Genomic DNA, 25,520 nt, shown 5'->3' on the forward strand with positions numbered 1-25,520 from the left:
GTGCTCTGACACAGAGCCATCAACCTCCGAACGCAGAAAGAGCATAGAGTATCCAGAAAACACATTATATGCTGCGATAAATGCACTGCTCTAGTGTCCCCTCTCAGTGCCTTTCAGCGGCACGCAGCAGCAAACAGGTTGTCAGAGGCCGAGATGATGATTAAGTTTAACATTGTCTACAATATTGCCAAAGAGTGCCACTTTAAGCACTGTAAGCCCACGCACTTTTCCAGTAACTCACCTTTCTTGTAGAACTGTGCTTTAAATACAGAACTTTGTGTTGATAAGATTGTTAGTTAATCGTTTACAAATAAATATTGTCTGTATGGACAGCAATTAAAAAAAAGTGAACATGTAAAACTTTTGTGCTGGTGCAGCTAAGAAAAAAAGCGCACCAGTGTAACCCTGGCAAAAAGTTAGTCTAGAGCCCTGGCATTTGTAACCCTTTTCTGGAAAATTTCTCTCCATAGTACTTTGCATGGTATGTCACTCATCTTTTATGTGTATGTAGAAACGTATATAGGCAGACCTATGTTTTTTATTTTACTAATGCACAGCTGGGGAATTACCCAGAATCTTATAATATATTTATTTACTTTTCACTATCTAAATAGTTGCACACAAATCACTTTGCACATTTTTTAAACCTCAGTTATTTTTAATCATATTATTTAGAAAACTTTCGAGGCGACTTTTTCTCCATAAAACTGCCAACAATTTTACGCCGGTAGCATGATGTGACGTCATCACGTGATATGTCTGGTCAACAACTCAGCTGTTGGATAGTTGCTTCACGTACTATGAGAATTGTTGGAATTACAAGTTGTATTGGACGAAATAAAATGCCTGGATTTGTTTGTCTCCTTCCATGTTCAAGATAAACGTGTCATTATCGTGCAGTGTAACAATACGTCTACATTTCTAAATTCAATCAGCTACAGGAAAAAAACATTTTGTTGTTTACATTTAATGTGAAAAAATACAGTGTTGTGTGTCTATATAATATTGTTTGTGCTATATTTTCAAAAGATAAACAGTATCTTTCGCTACTTCTGGGTCTTCAAGGGCTGGAAACTGATCCTTGTGGTTTTGTTCTCATGGTGATTGAGGAATTTGGGAGCTTCGGGGGAGCATTTGAACGCAGCACGGGACAGGCGAGGAAAAAATAGGAAGAAATCCACGTAGCCTGTCTTGCATCGTAATAGTACATTCGTACGCTGTTCTCAATGTGTCCGTTTGATTAAAGAAAAGCTGTCTTTATTTAAGGAACACGGGCGTTCATAGTGGCGGGGTAAGGCGGAGAAAAAACTGGTCCTGTTAGTTGAAAGGAAGAGGACTAAAAATGGAGCTGGAAGACGGAGTTGTGTACCAGGACGACCCGGGGACATCAGCGATGATGTCTGAGCGGGTGTCGGGCCTGGCCAACTCAATTTACCGCGAGTTCGAGAGGCTTATCGGTAAATACGACGAGGACGTGGTGAAAGAGCTGATGCCGCTTGTGGTGGCCGTGCTGGAGAACCTGGACTCCGTGTTCGCGGAGAACCAGGAGCACGAAGTGGAGCTGGAGCTGCTGAAGGAGGACAACGAGCAGCTCATCACCCAGTACGAGCGGGAGAAAGCGCTGAGGAAACACGCAGAGGAGGTGAGCTGAATGGCTCTAAGAGAGGGGGAAGGAAAATATCAACATTCAGCATCCTTTTTTTTTTCTTAAAGGAGGGCAATGAAGCCTGCCTCAGGTGCTTTCTCCTCCCAGCATCCCTGAGCGATGAATTAACCTATACACGTGGCCTGGCAGCATCCATGGTGTTCAGTGGGGATGTAAACAAGGCAGAGTCATGCTAACGGCTCACTGAAATGGCCCTGTCTCCTTGTTGGCTCTGTTTTCTTGCGGGATGATCTGTCATATAACTGTGTCTATCTATGAAACAACGCATCAAAGCCACATCCCTGGCAAATGCACATATGATGTCCTATTGCATCAGATAGTGAAGTCAGAAACAGCAGGTGAAGTGACTCAGCGTTTTGGGCCATCACTGTAACTGTAAAATACATATATGACGTTTATAAAACACATCAGTGTGAAGAGGATGGAGCTTGTGGAATAACAGTGAGGCATAAAATGTCACAGAAAATCCCACCACGGCTTTAACCAAACTACTCTTAGTGATGTTTACATCACTAAACAGCATAATTTCCATCATTCATGCATGTGCAAAGCCAAACATCCTGCACAACAGTGTTACTTCTTTAAGCTCTTATCTTCATATGCAGAAAATACTGTGTGCACAGATAGATGACCACAGTTCAGATATCTAACACCTGGAAAATATCAGAAATATACATTTATATTTACTTAAAGGAGATTTCCAGTAATTTAGCTATAAACATACTTTTGGGTAAGTTTGGGTAATTTGTAAGAGACAAAAAATAAAGTCTAAATTGACATTACAGTCCTTCCGAACTTAAAAGTTTTTATTTAGAGCTGGAAAACACCTGCAACCTACATTTCCTGTAATGCTCTCGGATCTCATTATTTACAACAGACTCTCACAGCTGGGGAATGTTCACATCTTCCAAAGCGGTCAGGTTATAACACTGTTGTTGTGCAATAATTACTTACTTTGTAGGCCCATGCCTATGAAGACACAGCTTCTAAAGTTTAGGATGTGATATCTGAGTGGGTGCACATTAGCAGCAAAAGTGGAGCCCTGGATTTCGTGTTTCTGGCAGGGTGTGTGTGTTTGTGTGTGGTCAATCTGCCCTGAGCCCTCAATATGAAGGGTGAAGCGATGTGACTCGGACCTTCTGTCACAGCTGGCCTCTGTGGCTCAGGGGCAGTGGAAAAGCAGCCCGGTATGCTGTGGAACCTCCATCCAGTGGGTGATGCTGCACCTTGGTCACAGCAGCCACAAACACTCGTATACACAGTGACAATACTGCTGTTTCCTGCATTGTTTTGCAGTATAATGTGTTTTAAATAGACACAGAAACAATAAGCCGGTTTCCTGGGTAGGACTCTTTATCTAAAGCCCCGAGGAGGAGTGAGCAGGGGTACGCTGAGCCTCCTGGGAAGGCACAGTGTTACTTCCAGGTCATGTGATCCTTTGTGAGAAGAGGGGAACATCCTTCAGCTTTCATTTCTGCTTTTCTTTTGTTTTTGTCTTGGGTTTCAGTGTCAACAGACTGCCCTCCTTCCCACCCATTTTATCAGACCGATGAAGGGTGTGACATTTCTGTTTTTGGAAGTCGTTTTTAATGACACCTTTTACCCGCTCCTTCATTGTTTCATAACAGGTAAAAAAGGATAGCAGCACATTCCTGTCTGCTGTGATGTGTTTGCGAGCCTGTTTCCACTAAACTCGGATTTAAATTGAAGATAATCTTGAAAAATGAAGCAGAATAAAGCAGACGGCTGTGAGAATATCTTTAACTTTAATTACATCTAAGGCAGCAGTTCAGCCCATTAAAACTTATTTGCATCATCTTTAAATTTCTTGGGTGTGTCTGATCTGCACTGTTGATGTTGTTTGCTGCGGGAATACTTTCTATCATATCTTCACAAACAGGAAGCTGGTGTTTTAATTGTCTCACACATAGTTACTGCTTTATCTTAGGTCCAGCGTGACTGATTATTTCTATTATTCCTTATTAGTTACTAGCTAATTTCCTTCTGCCATCCCTGGGCAGTATTAACTAAACTAATTTTATTGGTTGTTTCTGGAGTTCTGGTGTTGATGTAATGTAAAGACTGGACAATAATACAGAGTAAACCCTGACAATGAAATTAATGCCTTTTGAGCAAGCACTTGGCGACAGTGGGAAGGAAAAACTTCCTTTATACAGGAATAATCCTGGAAGAAACAGGCCTTCTATGGTACTACTGTACTGCTAATATGGAAGACTGAGAATGTCAGCAAATGTTCATGCTTGAAACTTTTCATGATTCCTCATATTTCTACCACTTTCTTTTACTTTTATTTTATTTTAATTTACTAGTAGATTTCCAGTTTAAGATCCATAGTAATTACCTTAAATTTCACTTCTATGTAATTCATACCTTCAAAAACACAGTAGCGACTCCCTTAAAACCACGGCAAGCAGGCTGCTACTGATGAAAAAGAGTGTCATTTGGGTCGATCACTGAGTATAAGCTAAATTATGTCTTTGCAAGGAAGTTTCCTGCATCTGCTTGTACATCAAAGTAGGGTAAGATTCCTGTGCCCACAGGAAGGAAGAGAGCCACGTCAGGGCCTTGGCTTGCTAAGCTGGACAGGATGTGGACGTTGATACACACACATAAACAAAAGTGCATTTTCAGAGGCCGGCCTATAAGGAAACTGGGAGGAAGCGGCACTGCAGATCAGACTCAAGACACATTTGATAATCTGTCACAGTCGTAGGACCATTAATACTTTTAGGGATCCAGAGATATGTCCTTCATTTTCAGAAGCCACAGTTATATTTGTACGCGTCACATCAGTTTTCCTAAATGTTAATACTGTAAAACAGCGGTCCCCAACCTTTTTTGCACCACAGACCGGTTTATGCCCGACAATATTTTCACGGACCGGCCTTTAAGGTGTCGCGGATAAATACAACAAAATAAAACAAGTACCGGTACCGAAAAAAAGAAGATTTATTCATAACACACGTGAAAAGACCAAGGAAAACCGAGTGAACGATAAAAACGACAACAAAATAACGCTGAAAACCGATAAAAACCCTGAAAACCATACATTTCACACCTGAGCCTCAACTCTCGCGGCCCGGTACCAAACGACTCACGGACCGGTACCGGTCCGAGGCGGTTGGGGACCGCTGCTGTAAAACAACTAAATTGTATTTATAATAGAGTTTTTATTCTAAATACAGTGACCAAATTACTATTTCAAACATGCATTTTGCAGTGGGGCAGAATTCCTCATTTGGTTTCATTACTGTCATGTAAAAATAGAACGCCCAAATTTAGGAACGGCGTCTTTTTTTTTCGTATTGCAAAACAAGCATCAAACAAGATCAGACTGCTGACAAACCAGCTTTGTTATGTTTTGCATTAAGTGTCAGTGAGTCCAACAAAACTGTGTTTGTGTGTGTGTGTAGAAGTTCATCGAATTTGAAGACACTCATGAGCAGGAGAAGAAGGACCTGCAGAGCCATGTGGACCGGATGGAGTCCCACTCCCGCCAACTGGAGCTCAAAATCAAGAACTATGCAGACCAGAGTGAGCAAAAACACACATTCATGCACATGCGCTTATATTATTGTGTACGTGCTTTCAAAAAAAACTTCCATGTCTGTCAGCATCCATGCGCTGAGATGAAATCTCATCGCTATTATAAATAATTCTGTCTGTTTCAGTTCCTGCAGTTAGTCTATTTTTCACTCCCTTACTATCTCCTTCCTCTCATGGCTTGATATGTATGCACACATTAACTATGCAGACTCTCACGCTCTCTTTCTTCATCTTTGCGGGGGTAACAGTAATGGGATTAAAGGATTTCTGTTATTCCCATCCTCCTAATGCGGCAGTACATTACCCGCCCATCTTATGGGTGGATTAAGAGGTAGAGGGGAAGCGATTGGTTCATACATTCTGTCTTGTCAGAAAAAAAGAGGGGATTCACACAATGACTGGTCCAGTATCTGGTGACTAAGTAGCTGGCTGGTTAAAGCAAATCATTCATTCACACAAAGCTGCGAGTGGGAAGAAAACAGGAATTTCTTTCCGAATCTGACTTACAGCAGAAGCTTTAACAAGGCAAACATAAGTATCCCAGTGGCTGGTGTGATGTGGAAAATCAAAAGTGAATTATTTATCGGTTATTGCTTTGTTGTGATTGCTGTTTGAGAGAATGATTCCTGCTCAGTAGGTTCAGCTAATTTGCTGCCACTCCCAGTAAATGGTAAATCATTCATTCATTGAGGTGCTTTAAATCCGAGTCCACTGAGTTAAACGGCCGCAGTTGCAGCAAGAAGTTAGGCAACAGCAGTATAGCTTAGATAATGTTAGTGCTTTAGTTTCACTGGCCTGACACGGAAAAGATCAATAATTAAGAGATTGGAGCTGAGTTTGGGGAATTCAGATTTAATTGATTAATAAAGCATCCAGCAGAGTAACAGCCTGATGAGGAAGTTTTAAACAAGTCATGCTTTATACTTAAAAAAAGATTTTTAACTTTCAGTCAACATGAAGCAATATTTTGAATAAAAGCAGCTGAAACAAATAAAATCAAAGGTTTACCTATTCAAATAATTCAACATTAATATGGAATCACTAAGAAGAATGTGCTTGGTATAAACTGAATGTTTACCAATCAAGCAAATTTAATCAGACCAGATTTGTTAAATTTAACCTTTTAAATTGTTCATATGTAACAAAATTAAGTTAGTTAAAATGAGCATTTCGGCCAAAACGTTTTTTGAGTGTAGAGCTTCACAGTGGATGATGCTGTTTGCTTTTTGACATGTAAACTGTTCATTTGGTATGCATTTCAGGATTTTAGGCTAAATGACTCATAAATCCAGTCAGGCTTATGGCCTTACATTCAGCTTCTTCTCCACCCAGTGATTACTTTATAAAACAACACACACACACACACACACACACACACACACACACACACACACACACACACACACACACACACACACACACACACACTCATCAAGGATTGCGAGAAGCTTCAGCTGTCCCCCTGCACAGCTTTTCTTTCTTCATTTTATTACTGGGATCTAGGAATGTGATGACTCATGACTGCAGAATAAAATTGCTCGATAGTGTCAAAGTACACACTGGCAAGGCATCATCGCACAACACACAGAAGCTTTAGCTGTTGTAATTGATAGTATCCGATAGCTTTAAACCCGTCTGTTGCAGCAGCTCGCTGCGTGGCTTAGGCTAAACCTGATGTGCTAATAAGGGATTAGATGTTTTTGTCACTTCGTAAGGCGCCCAGTGCTGAAAACTATTTGGGTGCGATTACCCCCCCACCCCCAGCCCCCCTATACTGCATAGCAGAGAAAAACTGCACGCCTTTTTACGTACGACTGTCATACACATGCAAAAACCTAATGATCACGGAGAAGAATTACAGTAATGTGACAGTGAGGTTCTGAAGTATTTAACAAGTGATTTAAAGTCTATAAGCTGGTTGTAAAGTAGCTGAGACTGATGAGGGCCTTCCTTTGTTTCAGTTGGCAGGTTAGAAGAACGAGAGCTGGACCTGAAGAAGGAATACAACTCCCTCCATCAGCGGCACACAGAGGTAGGTTAGAGAGAAAGGGAGGAGCGGAGCGTAACTCTGAACAGTGGTCATGACTAACTAGCTCCCTTTTGGGTGTTTTTGCTTTGAATTCTGCAGATGATCCATAATTACATGGAGCACGTGGAGAGGATCAAAATGCAACAGATCAGCGAGACCTCCGAGTCGAGCGCAGTTGGCCGAGTCAGGTGAGAGCGCATAAGTTTGTTTGCCAAGCCACTTTCATATCACACGTCATCGACAGGCAGCGTTTGTGGTCTGTTCTCCAATAAAAAGGGACGTTTTATAATTTTTTTTTAATCTCCCAAGGAGAGAGCGACCTCTTTCTTTGGGAATCTTCCCATCATCTGGCGGAGCGTCTCTGCTCATCCCAGATCCTCAGGCCAGAGCAGAGACACTGGGCACAGAGAGCTGGAGGTTCACTGACTCATCGCAGCCTCGCTCCAACACAAGTCTCAAGGTGGGTGTGTGGGTCGTACCCACCTTGTGATCTATCCTTAGAGAATAAACCTGTGTCTGGTTCAGGCCACGTTATGTCAGCCAGAAAACCGATGTGTAGAAGACACATTCATGCCTCGTCTATGAAGTCTGGATGTAAAAGGCCAACATATCTAATTTCTGCTTCTTAAAGCATCTTTTCCATAAATAAGCTGAAGGCTGTCGTCCAGGTCATGTTAAATAAAAGAAAAGCAAGTGAAATGAAAAATCTTAAATAATGACATCACTTGATTCAAATTGAAAATTAATAATTGATTATTTAATTAGTGCTTTTGCTGTATTATTAAAAAACACTGGCATTATGGAGAATGATATGATCGCTCTAATTGGATTTCCTGTTTGTGGTGGTTTTGCCAGAGGTCGAAAATAGAAGATAGAATAGGGTTTTTAAGCTTCGAGTCCATTTATAAATAGAGAGCCTTTGATAAGGCTCGGGTGTGCTTATGTGTTTTTTATGCAGGCATCTAACAAGGCGCCCTCTGTTTCTAGACTCTTCTTTAGCCATTGATGAATATGCAGACTTCCCCTGGTGTAGCAATCAGAGGAGATCATTAAATGTGTCACATGAATATTTATAAACGTTTTCTGCAGGTACAAATAACACATTTTTATGTGTTATTTTATTCAGTATTTACATTTCATTTAATTCGTGTTTTAAGTGGGGAAACAAAAATATATTTTTTATATATATCCACAATATAATGGTGTTGATGCTCCTTAAAGTCACTTGGGTACTTGATGGGCATGTCAGCGGTGTTTGTATCTGTGGCAGTCAGAACCTGCAGGGTGACAATGTTATTACATTGCACTGCTGCGTTTTTGTTAAAACTGGGACACCAGCTCTGCGGCGCAGTGCATTCTGGGAATGATGCCGCTGTATGGCGTGCAGCCAGTCACTGAGAGAGGGAGGAAAAAAGAGGCTGGCTGGATTGTGATGGGGCCTTATGTAATCAGAGCTACAGGGCGGTTATTGTTAAGCCACCGCCTTTTGAACATGGGTGTCTTTGATATGCAAACATGGCGTCAGAGTTCAGGAGCGATGTCATGTTTATTTATGGGAGCGCGAGGTGCTGCAGAGGTGAGCGAAAAGCAAACGACAGGTTAATGACCTGCATGTGCTGGCCATGATCTAGTTTCCACATTAGTCATTTAAGTAAAACCATTTCATCTTAGCTCTGAAACTGGCATAATTATGTTTCTGCGTCATTGCATTTTACTTCATTCAAGGGGAGCGCTTAAATAAACAAAAGAATTAAAATGATTCATATGTAATATTACTGTAATGTAATATGTAAGTGCTGAAATTATAAAATACAAAAACTGAAAAAAATTGAATCAATATAAATATATTTGTGTACTTTTCATAACTAAACAATTGTTTTACTATTACTATTTCTGACTTCCTGCACAAATAGTTTTAGCTTTGCAACATGTCATTAGTCAAAACCTATTTTGATTCTATACAGTGATCAAGATGGCGCCGAGTATGGCAGCCTCGTCGCGAGCTCCCCCAAGCAACGGCTTTCTTCTGTGTTTAATTTTACTTTTCCTTTATTTTTTCACGAGCAGCACTTGTCTCCTTGTGTACGACCGACAAACCTTACTGGACATAAAAGACGGTCTTTCTTATAACTTTCCGGAGTTCAAGTTTTGCAACACGGACGCTCCGTTTGCAGACCCCCCATTCATCTCACCTGAGACGCCTTTGTTCTCTGGCCCTGGAGGCCGCAAACGCCGACGCAGAGGGAGAAGATCTGGCGTTCTGGTTCGACTGAGACGGCGCACTTACAGACCACCGTTACCCAGTTTATTACTGGCTAATATGCAGTCTCTGGAGAACAAGCTGTGCGAGCTTCGGGCACGGATCTCATTCCAGCGAGAGATGCGGGACTGCTGCGTGATCTGCCTCACAGAAACCTGGCTATCGGACAAAGTACCGGACTCCGCAATACAACTGCCGGGGTTCTCTGTGCACCGCGCGGACAGGTCACAGGATCTTACTGGGAAAAGCAGAGGCGGTGGTGTGTGTTTCATGATCAACAACAGCTGGTGTGATTATGCGAACGTGCACCCGGTCAAATCCTTCTGCTCACCGGACCTGGAGTACCTGATGATTAAGTGCCGGCCATTCTGGCTACCGAGGGAATTTACAGCAGTGATTATTACGGCTGTTTACATTCCCCCACAAGCCGACACTGACCGTGCACTCAGGGAACTGTACAGCGCGATCAGCAGCGAGGAAACCGCACACCCAGAGGCAGAGTTTATCACAGCCGGAGACTTTAATAAGGGAAACCTGAAGAAAGTCTCACCAAAACTCCATCAACACATCCTTTTCAACACACGTGGAAACCGGCAACTCGACCACTGTTACACCTCTTTCCGGGATGCGTACAAAGCCCTCCCCCGCGCCCCATTCGGCCAATCAGATCACTGCTCCATCCTGCTCCTGCCCGCCTACAGGCAGAAGCTGAAACAGGAAGCTCCAACCCGGAGGGCGGTGCACTGTTGGACGGACCAATCGGAGTCTGCGCTGCGGGACTGTTTTGATCACGCGGACTGGGAAATGTTTCACGTGGCCGCCAGAGACATTGATGAATACACAGACTCAGTCTGTGGATTTATCAGGAAATGCGTGGAAGATGTCGTCCCATCCAGAACAGTCAAATCCTTCCCAAATCAAAAACCCTGGATTAACGGAGATGTTCGCGCGGCACGGAACACCGCCTTTGCCTCCGCGAACACATCGGACTACAAACACGCACATTACCAACTCCGGAAGACGATCAAAGCAGCCAAACGTGAGTACAGGGACAGGGTGGAACAACAGTTTGACAACCCTCGGAGTATGTGGCAGGGACTAAACACGATCACAGACTTTAGAGGGAAAACCAGCACACCGCAGACCACGGCCTCTCTGTGTGAGGATCTAAACGTATTCTACGCTAGATTCGACACAGCGAACACCATGAGACCGGACAGTGTGCGCACCGCGGATGACGTCAGTGCGCACACTGTGTCTGAGGAGGATGTGCGGAAGTGCTTCAGGAAGGTGAACGCACGCAAAGCTACTGGTCCGGACGGGATTCCCGGCCGCGTCCTCAGGTCATGCGCGGCTCAGCTGGCTGCAGTGTTCACGCACATCTTCAACCTTTCCCTCTCTCTGTCTGTAGTCCCAGCCTGCTTCAAAATGGCCACCATCGTCCCTGTACCCAAATCCTCCACCATCTCCTCATTGAACGACTGGCGACCTGTAGCCCTGACCCCCATCGTAAGCAAATGCTTCGAGAAGCTGGTCAGGGACTTCATCTGCTCTGCACTACCCGACTCACTGGACCCTCTACAGTTTGCATACCGCCACAACAGGTCCACTGATGATGCCATAGCCCTGACACTACACACTGCCCTGTCACACCTGGAGAAGAGAGACACGTATGTGAGGATGCTGTTTGTAGATTACAGCTCAGCATTCAATACCATCGTTCCCTCGAAGCTGGACAGGAAACTGCAGGATCTAGGACTGAGCAGCTCCCTCTGCAGCTGGATCCTTAGCTTCCTGTCTGACAGACGCCAGGTGGTCAGACTGGGCAGCATCACCTCATCCCCCATCACACTGAACACTGGTGCTCCACAGGGGTGTGTACTGAGCCCTCTCCTGTACTCACTCTACACCTACGACTGCACAGCCACTAACAGCTCCAACATCATTGTGAAGTTTGCGGACGACACTACAGTGGTGGGTCTTATCACCAACGGTGATGAGACGGCTTACAGGGAGGAGGTCAGCGCCCTGACCCACTGGTGTCAAGACAACCATCTCACCCTCAACGTCGCAAAGACAAAGGAGTTGATAGTGGACTTCTGGAGGTGCAGAGAAGTACACACCCCCATCACCATCAACGGCGCTGCTGTGGAGAGAGTGAGCAGCTTCCGGTTCCTTGGCGTACACCTGGCTGAGGATCTTACGTGGTCAGTACACACAAACAAAACAGTGAAGAAGGCCCAGCAGCGCCTCTTCTTTCTCAGGAGACTGAAAAGATTCGGCATGAGCCCCCGCATCCTCAGGACCTTCTATCACTGTGCCATTGAGAGCATCCTCACTGGATGCATCACCACCTGGTATGGCAACAGCACCGCCTACAACTGCAAAGCTCTCCAGCGAGTAGTGCGGTGCTCTGAACGGATAATTGGAGGTGAGCTTCCCTCCCTCCAAGACATCTACAGGAAGCGGTGCCTGAGGAAAGCGGGGAGGATCATCAAGGACTCCAGTCACCCCAGCCATAAACTGTTCAGACTGCTTCCATCAGGAAGGAGGTTCTGCAGCATCCGGTCCCGTACCAGCAGACTGAGAGACAGCTTTTTCCATCAGGCCATCAGACTGCTGAACACTTCATAGACACCTCACCTTCACTACTGGAACTTTAACATTATGCACTCCACACTGTATATAAATGCCACTTGTTTTGCACATATTCAACTCTGTATATTTTATATATTTTATTATTATTATTATTATTATTATTTTATTTTATTTTTTTACTATTTAATTTGTAAAAATGTGTATACACACACACACACACACACACACACACACACACGTAGGAAAATATTTAGTATACACATCCAGAAATGCATACACTATTATATATTGTACATATATTTATTAGTTTCAGGTTGGCCATTCTTGTATTTTGCTCGTTTGTGTTGTTGTGTTTGCACATCTCTGTTGCTTGTGGGGCTCGCACACAAGAATTTCACTCGCATGTGCTGTGCCAGTGTGCCTGCACATGTGATGTGACAATAAAAAGTGATTTGATTTGATTTGATTACAGAAAGTACAGTGGCCCTGAGAGGTCAAATGCACTGCACTTCAAGAACTCTAACACTGAAAATGACAAAAGCACACATAACACAACGGAAGAACAAAAGCTCACAAAAGTGACAAGCTAACAGTTAGCGGTTAATAGTGAACATGTATCTGCAGCATTATAAGAATCACACAATTACGTTATTGTGTCCCCAGAAACACTTCAGTTTTGTTTCATTTAACTTCTGTTGTGTTTTTTGTCCTTCTGCAACATTTTTTCTATTGGACGATATTTGCTTAAGTGCATTTGACCTCTCAGGGCCACCGTAGGAAAGAGATTTACAAAACAATAAACGCTGATTTGACTTGACTAAAGACTCATCTGTTGCTTGTTGATGATCTATAAACTATAATCACACATGCACTCACACACACATGCTTATTTGTATGTATGAACTGTCCCATTCACTTCACAGACATGCACACTATGAGGTGTTTGCATTTCTGTTGAACTGCTTCTGCACTTGTGAGCTGCATTCTTACTCTTCCCCCTCCCCCAAGCAGTTGGACTATGGTGACCCCCCAAAGGAAAGGGAGGGTAAGAGTGCGCAGGACTCTACTTGGGGGAATTCACTGGCAGACGACTGCAAGGTAGTTGGATGAGTGGCGGCTGGTACGAGCAGCAGCGCTCCTGCACTGGCCGTGCGCAGCACAGTTTATGTTTGCGTGTGTGTGGGCTTCTGTAGTTTGCTCCACTATGCTGTTTCATCTTTTCAAACACGTTGCTTTGTGCATTTGTAGACTCTCACGTCACAGACCAGCTGTGCTATATGCAACCATGTCTGAAGGCCTCATTGGGATCTTTCAAAATAAAAGTGCACATATGGAGCTGGTTAATTATTAATGTGCAAAAGTCAATAGCAGCTTGGTTGCATCTGGCCTCCAGTTTGTTTTTGATTTTGGGTAAAATGCATGAGTTGTATATATTTGACTTTATTTTTGCTGTATTTATGTAGCTCTTCAAACATTACTAATCACTCATTTTACATTAGCGTACATTTCATCTGTCACTTACTGCTGTAGTTATGTATTATTAGTTTTTGGATTTTCGTGGGATTTGTGTAGTTTACTAGAGTTTAGTAAACTAGCAGTAGCTCCTGTTGTTGTCCTTATTTATGTTCAGTAAATGTTGTTTGAAGCCTTCTGCAGTCTGTGTCGTGTTTTTTGGACGTTGTGTTTGCGTGCCACTTTCTGTGTTGCTCATATTGTCTCTTTGCATCCAGCCAGAAAGCTCTCCTCAGTCCATTCGCAACGTTTAGTGTTTCCAGTATATTTCATTTATATGTGATTATCTGTGTTTTGTTGTGCTCCAATTTCACTAATATAATCTCATATAGGATAGTGTGTCAGATCTTTGTGGTGTAAGTGTGATTTTTTTCTTTCACCTTATAAGAAGTTGGTAAAAAAAAGCTCGGTAGTTGAGGATTTTTACTTTGTGAAAAGTGCCCTCTACATAATGTAAGAGCGGAGAGAAATTGGACTCTTGCTGCTTCTGTTTCTGTGTCAGCTCTATCTTTGGTTTATTTTCTATTTTGGTACAGCTTCAGTTAAGGCATCGCTTTGTTGTTGTAAATGAATCACTTTTCATTACAGGATGAGCTATCAGACTTCACTGGCTCCAAGTCGGCCACACCGATGTCAACCACTGCCTCGGACATGGAGAGGGAAGATGGGAACAGTAAGAGCACAGAGGTGCAAGCTGCTCCAGGGACCAGAAGCATATCAGTAGGTAGGGTCACATATTCTAATACTCTTATGTTCAGGTTTACAAAACAACACCACAAAAACATTATGATGTTTACTTGCATATCCTTCCTTCTGATCTATATCATCTATGCTTGTGTGCTTTGCAGGTCAGCCTGAAAATGAAGACAGCTCAGATGTGAAGGACATCATTGAGTCCACCCCTGAGCTGGACATGGATCTCATTGGGTACAGACCCTGCAGGTAATACAAAGAGGACCTTTTGGGGGTGTTTTTCTTTTTTAAATGAAAGATCCATCAGGCAAAAAACATGACCTCCTATTGTTCTTTCTTTTGTCAGCACTCCTACTAAAGGCATTGAAAACATGGCATTTGACCGCAATACAGACTCCCTGTTTGAGGAGCTGTCCTCTGCAGGCACCGGGCTCATCGGGGACGTGGACGAAGGAGCTGATCTTTTAGGTGAGTGAAAACTTTACAAAAAAGTGACTGAAAAAACGTGGATTGGTTAGTCTGAGAGTATTATGTAGAAAAGGTCACATAAAAGCTACATTTTTGATGTTTTTCAGATGTTTGACAGATATACTATGTAAAGGTGTACATTTCAATGTCAGATATGTAAAGAAAAAATACTGAAATCTTAAAAGCCAGAGGTGAAATACATGCTGAATGATTCTGTAAGAAGCCTGAATACTTCTTTATAATCACTGCTTATTTTCTTTCTAAAAGGTCTTAAAGGTGATCTGCTGAATTCCCACTTCGATACTTTACTAGCAGATGTTGTTCTACTTTCTTTAAATTCATTGTAACTTCAACACCAGCTACACCGCTTGCTTTGGTCCAGCTGTTGTACAAAGTGTTAGCCATCTACCCATGTTAACATCACCTCTCTCTCTCCCGTGTCTCATTCTCTGGCTTTTGTCCATAATCCAAGTGGAGTACTCTGGTGTGTATGACCTCCAACCTTTCCTTAGCTAAACATTTTTCTGTAAAGTTCCTTTGACCTTTACCCATTACTCATTCTTTCCACATCCACCATTGTTAAAGGTTCTTCTTCATTGCGTCTTATATTAGGGTACATTAATATATTTTCGTCTGCCTACTACTTCAAAAAGATTTTGGTGCATGAATGATGGAGTGTAGTGCTTCCTTTTTTGGCCTAATTGATCTTTATACAGCTTTTATTTTTTTCATTTATTTTTTTGCTCTTGTACTTTTCTTCTCTTGAGTGCCGAAAATGTCAAATGTATGTTATCTTTAGAGATTTTACAGCATCTCTTCCTTTTTGCTTGTGGAGTCAGCAGCTACACATTCAGCTCTGGCTCCTTCATCATTTTGGTCATTTCACTGTCTCAAACTATATCCGCATTTCTCTCTCTCTCTTCCCTACTCTTTTTCCGCCTGGCTTGGATTGCATGGTATTCTCAGACCTTAGTTTGATTGGTAAGACCTCACCCACTCTTTCCATTCTTCTCATGTCTGTCATGTGACATGTTGTGCTGTGGGTTTGTGCGTTGCGGTAGTTTCATGTGCTGTGAGACCTACAGTAACAAATATCTCACTAGGAGATATTTCATGTCCAACGTCATGCCTGGTTGGATTTATTCTTAGTGTGAATAGTGTACTTCTTTATATGTAGTGTTAAAGTAGTGACAAATCCAGTTTGTGTTCAATTCACATTTGTTAGGTGATAAAATTATAATGTTGTTCTTTAATTCTGTTCAGGAATGGGCCGGGAAGTTGAAAATCTAATTATGGAGAATTCACAACTGCTTGAGACCAAGTAAGTAGAATTTAATATCCACTTCTTCATCCTTTGTAGGGCTGTAATGACTCTCTCTAAATTTGGTTTGTTTTAGTTTTTTAAATGTTTTTGTTTTATTGTTGGAGATCATTAAGAGGAAAAAAGCAATGTTGAAAATATTGCACCCACAAACATCCATTGATTAGTATCTAATACTGTCGTTTAACATATTGATGTATTCTCATAACGTAGAATTAAGCCTTAAAAAATACATAGGAGTGAGTGCCACATTTTAGTGGTCACCATGTTCCCCCCACCATCTTGAATACAATGGTGGAAATGGACTTCTCTCTTCTGCCTAATCGCTGAGTTGTGTATGTTGCTAGAGACCAGCCACAAACAAAGAAAAAGGTGAAGGAGAACTCTTAGATGTTCGAGTGCCATGGAGTCAGATTTTTAATTCATGTCTGCACATTCACACGAAAGGTACAAAGAGTCCTTTCGTGTGAATTTGTACACGAAAGGTACAAAGAGTCAGGGCAGCACGGTGGCACGGTGGTTAGCACTGTTGCCGCACAGCAAGAAGGTCCTGAGTTCAATTCCAACATCAGGCCGGGGTCTTTCTGTGTGGAGTTTGCATGTTCTCCCCGTGTTTGCGTGGGTTCCCTCCGGGTACTCCGGCTTCCTCCCACCGTCCAAAGACATGCAGCTTGTGGGGATAGGTTAATTGGATAATACAAATTGTCACTAGGTGTGAATGTGCAAATGAATGTGAGTGCGAATGGTTGTCTGTCCCTGTGTGTTAGCCTTGCGACAGACTGGCGACCTGTCCAGGGTGTACCCCGCCTCTCGCCCTATGACAGCTGGGATAGGCTCCAGCACCCCCCACGACCCTGAAAAGGATAAGCGGAAGTGAATGGATGGATGGATGGATGGTACAAAGAGTCATGAACTGAAGTCAGAGCCCTAACACATGAAAATGTGCATGCCTGTTTAATTATTACTGTCAGCAGATTAGACTCTCTCTTCTCTAGAAGAGCAGCAGCTGTTTATAAGCTATCATTATGTCAGATAATATTAGGCTTAATAAACACTTCCTTTGATAAACAGTCTGATGACATTTTCACATTGTATGAGAGTTTACTCGCTAGGTGTCCGAGTTCAACAATGTGAGATCTTGTTTAAGGAATGTTTCACTAACAGCTGCTAACAGATTTTAACAGCTGCTAACAGAGGCTAACAGCTGCTAACAGAGGCTAACAGCAGAGCTTACTGACAGAAAAGTGAAGGAAATTTAGCTAACAAGGTAACAGTGGACAGCCTACCCAAAATAGCAAAAAGGTCCCAGAGTCACTTTGCTATCAGAGTACACTGACGATAGATTAACAGTGGCAAGAGTTTTTGAGGTGACTCAGGCATAACAGCATAGAATACCTAGAATAGAAGTATTTACCAACACATATCCACTTTTGAATTTCCTAATTTATTGGTAAGTGTTGATCAAATTCAAATATATTAAAAGAAATAATGACTATTAAAGAGGATTTTTTTTCTTACACAAACAGTAGTAGAAACACGCTGGCAGGCCACGGCTATTATGGCATACAGCCTAGATTTAATGTTTTTGATCTCTCTTGGCTGACTAAAACATGTCTGCCCTACAGTAGCTGTCCTAGCTAGGATTATGCACTTCAATTGGGATAATTAAAAAAACAGAATTCAGTTGACTGCAACCCACTGACATCTATGGGGTGAAATTTTACACACTGTACCTTTAAGAACTGTTTTTTGGTTTTTGGATCACTGTGTCCTGATTGGACATGCAGCACTATATTACTGACTTTTGAAATTCATGATTTCAGTGTAAGTTTTAGAATCACTGAATCCTTTGTTTAAGCTGCCTTTTGTCTTGAAAACAGAGATTAAAAAACAAACGTACTAAAATGTCCTTCCAGGAACGCCTTGAATGTGGTGAATAAAGACTTGATTCAGAAAGTCGACGAACTGACAAGTGAGAAGGAGATGTTGGAGGGAGATCTGGAGGCTTTGCTGCAGGCAAAATCCAAGCTGGAGGAAAAGAACAAAGAGCTGGAGGAGGAACTCAAAAAGTAAGAGCTATGAGAGGAATCTGTGATGTTTAGTTTCTGTCTTTAGTCACAAGGACGATGAAGCACGCTGCTGCAGGTAATTCACTGTCGGTCGCAAAGTATAAATCCTCGCTGACACACTTTACTACTGTATTTAGTATTAGTATTTAGTATTTATTTATTTATTGTCATTGTCAAGAACAATGAAATTGCGTTTGGGGCTTCCATACAACCCAAAAAAAAGAAGAAAATAATAAATACCCCTTAAAACCCAAGTGTACATATTTAACCCAGTGTGACTCCAATGCAATAAGACAATCCTTAGCAATAATGTTCGTAGAAATTCAGACAAAGACCTGAGAAACATGACAAAATACAACAATGCAACCCATTCAATATTATTGTACTGTGAGATATGATATCAGATATGATAGTTATCTATTTAAGAAAGAGGGGGGGGGGGGGCAGGAGGGGGAAGAGAATAAAGATATGATGCACCAATGCAGACCAGTTCATTGCTATTAAGAAGTTGGATATGGTTATTGTCCGTGAGAGGGGGGCAGAGAGTTCAGGAGCCTCACAGCCTGTGGATACAGGCTGTTGGCCAGTCTGGATGTTCTGGCCTGTATAGACCTGTACCTTCTCCCTGAGGGCAGCAGATGGAAAAGGTGGCGCGCAGGGTGATGTTGGTCCCGCAGGATACTGTGCACCCTCCTCAGACAGCGAGTGGGGAAGATATTACTGATCTCTGGCAGACTTGTTCCAATAATTCTGCCAGCTTCTTTCACCACCCGCTGGAGTGCTTGCTGATCGGCCTTGGTGCAGCTGGGGAACCACACTAGAAATCCATACGTCAGAACGCTGCTGATGGCACAGTTGTAGAAGTTCAACATCAGAGATCTGGGAATGTGTGCGCTCCGCAGTCTCCTCAGGTAGTAGAGGCGCTGTTGGGCCTTCCGTACAACTGAGGTGATATGGTTGCCCCAGGACAGGTCCTCGGTCACAGTTACCCCCAAGAATTTAAAACTGCTCACCCTCTCCACCGCCTCACTGCCAATGAAGAGAGGCAGATGGTTGTTATGACCCCTCTTCTGGAAATCTACAATGATCTCCTTGGTCTTTTTGGTGTTTAAGACCAAGTTATTGTCGTGGCACCATGACTCTAGTTGTTGCACCTCTGTCCTATAGTTTGTCTCATCATTGTTGGATATAAGTCCGAGCACTGTAGTGTCATCTGCAAACTTAACAATGAGATTGGACGCGCAGGAGGAAATACAGTCATGGGTGAAGAGAGTGTATAGCAGAGGGCTCAGAACACACCCCTGAGGGGCACCGGTGTTGACCACAAGGGTGGAAGAGGTGTTCTTACCCACTCTGACACTCTGTCTACGGTTAGTGAGGAAGTCCACAGTCCAGTTGCACAGAGAGGAGTTAAGTCCCAGTTGGTGGAGTTTGGGACGGAGTTTGTATGGCCGCATGGTATTAAAAGCCGAGCTGTAGTCTACAAAGAGGAGCCGTGCATAGGTGTTCCTGTGTTCCAAGTGCTTCAGTAATGTGTGCAGCACTGTGGCGATCGCATCCTCGGTTGACCGGTTCTCCCTGTATGCAAACTGGTGCGAGTCCAGGGATGGTGGAAAAGCAGCTCTGATGTGTTACTGTGCTATTGGAGCTAAGTAGCAGGAGTCTCTGCTTGGCGAGTGCCTAATGGTATCTCTCCAAATAGAAACTCTGGCTACGCCCATTTCCTATAGACATTTGTGTAAAAACTTATATTTTCCAGAGTACGCCTGGAGATGGAGGAAGCAAAACATAAAGCTAACGAAGAAGAAGAGGTGAGTCCTGTATCCTGTGTCTGTTGAGTGGCTCATTTATGTGGTAGAATTCATGCATTTCTGTGTGGTCATGTTTGGGTTTAATTGTGTGCCGGTACAGAGTGATTTACCTACGGCTCAGAAGAAGCGTTTCACCAGAGTGGAGATGGCCCGAGTGCTGATGGAGAGGAACCAGTACAAAGAGCGACTTATGGAGCTGCAGGAAGCTGTGCGGTGGACTGAGATGATCAGGTGATGAAGCAATGAGTGGTGGACGGATGGAGCAAAGTGCATTTGATGTTTTGTTAGGGTTATAACTTTGTGTTATACATATAAAAAAACATATATCAACATATCCGGACACATAAACTAAAGATTGTTAAAGATTGTCGTCTTCTCTTCTTTAGGGCTTCAAGGGAAAATCCAACTATCTCAGAAAAAAAGAAATCCAGCATCTGGCAGTTGTGAGTCTTTTTGGATTTACTCCATTATTTACTGTTTGTCTTTTAGTTTTGATAGGGCTGCCACGTTGCCTTCCAAGTTGAATCCTGACTTTTTTTGTCATTCAAATATTCAAATACATCTTTTTTCTTATCTTTTCCGGGATGTGCCATTGAATTGGCAGCATTAGGTAAAGATGATTTGACAGACCTCCCCACTAAACCTCTCTCCTACCCTACCGCCGTTTAACACAGAAGTGCTCCTCCATTCTGAAAGGATCCAACTTTGATGTGTCTTTATCCATAATCTTTGCTCTCAGTGCAGTGCATCAGTTGTTGTTATGACAAACTGCTCAGATGTTACTCTCCTTTTGCCCCCGGACTTTCCTGTCTCCTGCCTGCTGTGTGCCTTTTGATGTTTTCCTTACTCTGTCTGCTCATAGCGAGCAAAGGGAAACTACATATACGAGTATATGTACATGTTGTGTTGCTTATGTCTACCACGTCAGACTGCACATGCAAGTCGGTAGATTTGATTTCTATTATTGCGGAATTTTAATATCTAAATTGCCATCCTTAGCCTTGGTAAGCTCACCTCTGTAGCTTTTTAACATATTCTCAAAAATCAGAAAGAAAAATCAAAAAGCAGTACGATATCGTTCTGCAGTAATAAAACAGGCTTTAAGCATGTATCTTTGTCTTATATATTGTACAAATTCACACTCACTGGTCACTTTATTAGGTATACCCTACTAGTATCGATTTGGACCACTTTTTGCCTTCAGATCCAACAAGATTGTATCAATGCTTCAGCAGCCTGAAGCATTGATACAAGGCAGGATGGCTTTGTGCTTTCATGGTGTTTAGCCAAATTGTGACCCTACTATCTAAATATAGCAGCACAGCTCGAGACATCAGACCAGGCAACTTTTTTCCATTATTTCATTGTCCAGTTTTGTTGAGCCTTTCCTGTTTTTCACTGACAGAGGTGGTACCCGATGTGGTTTCTGCTGCTGCTGTTCTTGCCTATCTGCTTCAAGGTTGAACATCTTGTGCATTCACAGATGCTCTTCTGCATACCTCGGTTATAATGAGTTGTTATTTGAGTTCACCATAGAAATGGTTGTTGGGAAAATTTCAGTAGATCAGCAGTTTCTCAAATACTCAGACCAACTTGTGTGACACCAACAACCACAACAGCCACATTCACAGTCACTTGAATTACTTTCTTCTGCATCCTGATGCTCAGTTTGAAGTTCAGCGGGTCATCTTGACCACATCTACATGCCTAAATGCACTGACCTGCTGCGATGTGATTGGCTGATTAGATGGTTTTGTTTACAAGCAGTTGAACAGACATGCCTTATAAAGTAGCTGGTGAGTGTATAGTAGTTAAAGTTTTAGTTAGATATAATAGGGGAGTGCTTAGCTCTACTTTGACTCCCAGCATGCTTTATGTCACTGTACAGTAAATGTTGGTGGTAGTTCCTTGATTGTCTGGTTTGTTGGTGACACCCCTGCCTTGCTCTTTCCCTGCGCTCCTGTCGGCTCTGTTTCCCTCTTGGCTTTCTGTAACTTCGCCACGTGCAGCTTCAGCAGACTGTTTAGCTCCTCCTCCAGTGCCCCTGCCGTAAAGTTTGAATCCCAGTCCAATACGAAGTACAGCACTCCGGGCAGCACGGTGAAGAGGAGCAGCACTTTCTCCCAGTTCCCCACGGAGAAGTCCAAGACATTTGACTTCCTCAATGAAGAGTAAGTAATGAGGACGTGTGACTTTGAGTTCTGTGGATTTTACCAAGTTGGAAATTCATTAATGCACCTGTCTATAAAATGTATTATCAGCTGATGGCTTTGTGTCTCTCGTGGTTCTCCCTTTAGTAAGGAACAGTGCAGTTCTCCATCACGTAAAGAGCAGAAGAGAAGCCAGTACAGACAGGTCAAGGCTCACGTGCAGAAGGAGGACGGACGAGTCATTGCGCATGGCTGGAGCCTGCCCAGCAAATACAAGGTGGGAAATGAAAAAATTGCTTTGCATTAGGTCAGAGATGCGATCGGCACTTTTTATTTTGCTTTGTTCGCTTTAGAAGAAGAAATCGTTTATTTTAAATGGCCAGCATATCCTGTGCAGCATAATAAGGTGTATCCTTTGTCTGTTCCAGCCCTGTGTTCATGTTCACCTGAGAAAATTTAAAAGTAGTGGTTTTAAAAGTCTTAAAATAAACTTTATTTACAATATTTAAGTTTTGACTGTTCCACCATCACAGGTAGCAAACGGTGGACAAGTGGAAAACAAAATGAACTTACCTGTGCCGGTTTACTTGAGACCTCTGGACCAGAAAGATGCTTCTATGAAGGTGCTTAAATGAATGAATAGACAACTCTAAGCATACATGCAGGATATTGTTGTTATATTTTAACATTTTGATGTTTCTAACAAGCTCTTTCTGTCCCACAGCTGTGGTGCGCTGCCGGGGTCAACCTGTCCGGGGGTCGGGCATTTTCCTCATCAGAGCTTTCTAAGCAGACAAAGGGTTCTCAGAGCAGCTTGGATCAGCTGGAGCAGGAGAGTAAGGTGAGTAGTTTAAGGAAGGAAGAAGCTCTTTGGAGGCAGTTGTGACTTCTGATAGTTCTTTATGTTTTATACTTTGAGTCGATTCGCTAATGTGTTACGTTGCTGTAAGGATCGGGAAAAAGGGGAGAAAGAGAAGGAGCTGATTGTTCAGGATGAGATGTCCAGTCGTGTGTGGGTGTGCACTAGCACCCACTCCTCCACCAAGGTTATGGTTCTGGATGCCACTCAGCCCTCTGACCTGCTCGACAGCTTCTACGCCTGCAACACTCACATTGTCTGCATCGCCAGTGTGCCAGGTAGGTCCAGTGGTCACGCTTTGTGCTTGTTGGGGTAAAAATTATTTTTCTTACTGGGTCATTTGTGGTGTTTTGTCAGGTGTGTTGGAAACTGATTATCCAGCAGGTGAAGCTGTACCCCAAGACCTGGAGTCCAGCCAAGGGGATGCGGCGTCACTGGCTGGCAGCGTGGCCAGTGTAGGCTCAGCAGGCAGCGATAGCGCCTCTGCAGCCGAGGGCACCACTGCCATTCCCCAGACAGCTAGTGCAGGTGTTGCCGACCAGCCAGCTGAGCACAGCGCCACCTCAGCCTCTGGTAGTTCTCTACTAAAAAAAATGTTTAGATAGAGTACAGTATGTGTGGTTTGACAGCTGTGCTGTGCTGTGATCCACAGCTCCCACTGTTGAGTTGTCCAGAGAGACCAGTCCAGCAGAAGATGGGGTTCCCACAGCGGAAGAGGCAACAGAAGCAACGGAGGCTAATGCTGGCGTGGGCGAAGAAGGAGAGGAAGATCAGGGGGCTGACCAAAACCAGCCAGGAATCTACACGGAGCACGTGTTCACCGACCCACTCGGGGTGGAACCCACTGACTCCTTAGTTGCTGAATCACAGAGGTGAGAGTGAATATTGGTAGATGCTTTAGTCAATTCTTAAGATTTTTAAGGCATATATGACAATTGCAAATTTAAAATCTTGAAATGTATGAACCCTAGAAGAATTATGTCCAGACATTAATTTACACACCTTAAAAATAAAACAGCCTAAACTTGCTGTTGCAAAATAAAAGCACTGGTATTTTTAGCTTACAGAGGAAACCATAAGAGCAGCTGTGGAAACTCGGCTGCACGTGTTTACTCCATGTTTTCTTAATGAAGGACTGTTTTCCATTATCCAGGGGATCCAGACAGGATGGGGTGACTTCTCTGGCAGAAGACTCGGACCCATCAGAGACTGAGGTCCTGAGGATGAGCAGTGCACTTCCCACCATGTGGCTCGGTGCTCAGAATGGGTGGTAAGTGAGGCAGCAGCCACTAGAGGGAGCTATTAGTTCAGGGGAAAAAGGAGGAGAAAATTTGATGAGGTTGTAACTTCATGGAGAAAATTTGCTTTTGGTTATCATGCTGATTTTGGTGTTTATTTATTTATCAGCGGCTGTGTTTTTGTCATAGTGTTTAATCATTCGGATACATTTTCATGTCTTTATTTAGTTGATAATCAGGAGTTTTCCTCTGCTCGACTTTCCTGTCTTTAGTCTGTACGTCCACTCGTCTGTGGCTCGGTGGAGGAAATGTCTTCATGCCATCAAACTGAAAGACTCGATCCTCAGCATAGTGTGAGTAAAAAGTTGGTTGTGTTTTTATTTAAGGACTTGCACACACACAACAAATGAACATTTAAAAATAGACTAATAAACATACTTTTAAAAGTGTCTTCATAACCTGTTGCAGGCATGTTAAAGGGAGGGTCCTGGTAGCACTGGCTGATGGGACATTAGCAATTTTCCACAGAGGCATTGGTAAGTCTGTAACTTAGACTGCTTGCAGTCGGTCTCCGACAGCAAAAAGTCCGGTTCATCAGCAGCCAACCAGTGGTTTTTGCTAGTCACAGGGTGGTTGCCGTCTTATTTTCACTGTAGTGTGACTGAGCCACGACTAATTTTATGCCACAAATTGCCAAAGTCTTCTTGTTTCTTCCAAGCAGACGGACAGTGGGATCTAACCAACTACCATCTGCTGGATCTGGGCCGGCCCCACCACTCTATCCGCTGTATGACCGTAGTCCACGATAACGTTTGGTGCGGCTACAGAAACAAGATCTACGTCATCCAGCCAAAGGCCATGAGGATAGAGGTACAGCTGTCATTGAAAGTTAATAAACCATATGTTGTGCAAGTTATTTTTCTGTTCCAGTCAACTTCAACCAATTAAACCTTATTGTTGTCATGGGAACATCCCAATTTACTTCTAACATTACGCAATTGCAATCTATCGCGCCCTTGCAGAAATCCTTTGACGCTCATCCTCGGAAGGAGAGCCAGGTACGGCAGCTGGCCTGGGTTGGAGACGGCATCTGGGTGTCCATCCGACTGGATTCAACTCTACGCTTGTTTCACGCCCACACCTACCAGCACCTCCAGGATGTGGACATTGAGCCCTATGTCAGCAAGATGCTGGGTATACAAACTGTTTGTTGCCTAGCAGTTAATCAGCACTTTTGTAAATCATCTCAACAGACTTCTGGTTTTATGCTCACTCATTT

The 25,520-nt window shown here is 43.1% G+C and overlaps 1 protein-coding gene across 6 annotated transcripts in view; it reads left to right on the forward strand.

Annotated features, from left to right (window-relative positions):
- Nucleotides 1-1,139: 1,139 nt before the first annotated feature.
- Nucleotides 1,140-25,520, forward strand: part of spag9a (sperm associated antigen 9a) — a 30,026-nt gene continuing 5,645 nt past the window's right edge. The window contains exons 1-27 of one of the 6 annotated variants that reach the window (XM_080906483.1): nt 1,140-1,642; nt 5,101-5,221; nt 7,195-7,265; nt 7,362-7,450; nt 7,572-7,722; nt 13,132-13,218; nt 14,221-14,356; nt 14,481-14,574; nt 14,672-14,793; nt 15,266-15,277; nt 16,057-16,114; nt 18,031-18,183; nt 19,943-19,994; nt 20,095-20,225; nt 20,381-20,437; nt 22,004-22,165; nt 22,292-22,421; nt 22,678-22,767; nt 22,869-22,985; nt 23,095-23,281; nt 23,361-23,576; nt 23,656-23,875; nt 24,157-24,273; nt 24,514-24,594; nt 24,710-24,777; nt 24,960-25,111; nt 25,264-25,435. In XM_080906483.1, coding sequence (XP_080762609.1) covers nt 1,343-1,642; nt 5,101-5,221; nt 7,195-7,265; nt 7,362-7,450; nt 7,572-7,722; nt 13,132-13,218; nt 14,221-14,356; nt 14,481-14,574; nt 14,672-14,793; nt 15,266-15,277; nt 16,057-16,114; nt 18,031-18,183; nt 19,943-19,994; nt 20,095-20,225; nt 20,381-20,437; nt 22,004-22,165; nt 22,292-22,421; nt 22,678-22,767; nt 22,869-22,985; nt 23,095-23,281; nt 23,361-23,576; nt 23,656-23,875; nt 24,157-24,273; nt 24,514-24,594; nt 24,710-24,777; nt 24,960-25,111; nt 25,264-25,435 — 3,346 coding nt within the window. In that variant the 5' untranslated portion in view covers nt 1,140-1,342. The remainder of the gene's footprint in view (nt 1,643-5,100; nt 5,222-7,194; nt 7,266-7,361; nt 7,451-7,571; nt 7,723-13,131; nt 13,219-14,220; nt 14,357-14,480; nt 14,575-14,671; nt 14,794-15,265; nt 15,278-16,056; nt 16,115-18,030; nt 18,184-19,942; nt 19,995-20,094; nt 20,226-20,380; nt 20,438-22,003; nt 22,166-22,291; nt 22,422-22,677; nt 22,768-22,868; nt 22,986-23,094; nt 23,282-23,360; nt 23,577-23,655; nt 23,876-24,156; nt 24,274-24,513; nt 24,595-24,709; nt 24,778-24,959; nt 25,112-25,263; nt 25,436-25,520) is intronic. The other 5 variants (XM_080906484.1, XM_080906485.1, XM_080906486.1 and 2 more) reach the window with 5 other exon arrangements.

The sequence above is a fragment of the Rhamphochromis sp. 'chilingali' genome, assembly GCF_963969265.1.
Source record: "Rhamphochromis sp. 'chilingali' genome assembly, chromosome: 15".
Classification (NCBI taxonomy): domain Eukaryota; kingdom Metazoa; phylum Chordata; class Actinopteri; order Cichliformes; family Cichlidae; genus Rhamphochromis; species Rhamphochromis sp. 'chilingali'.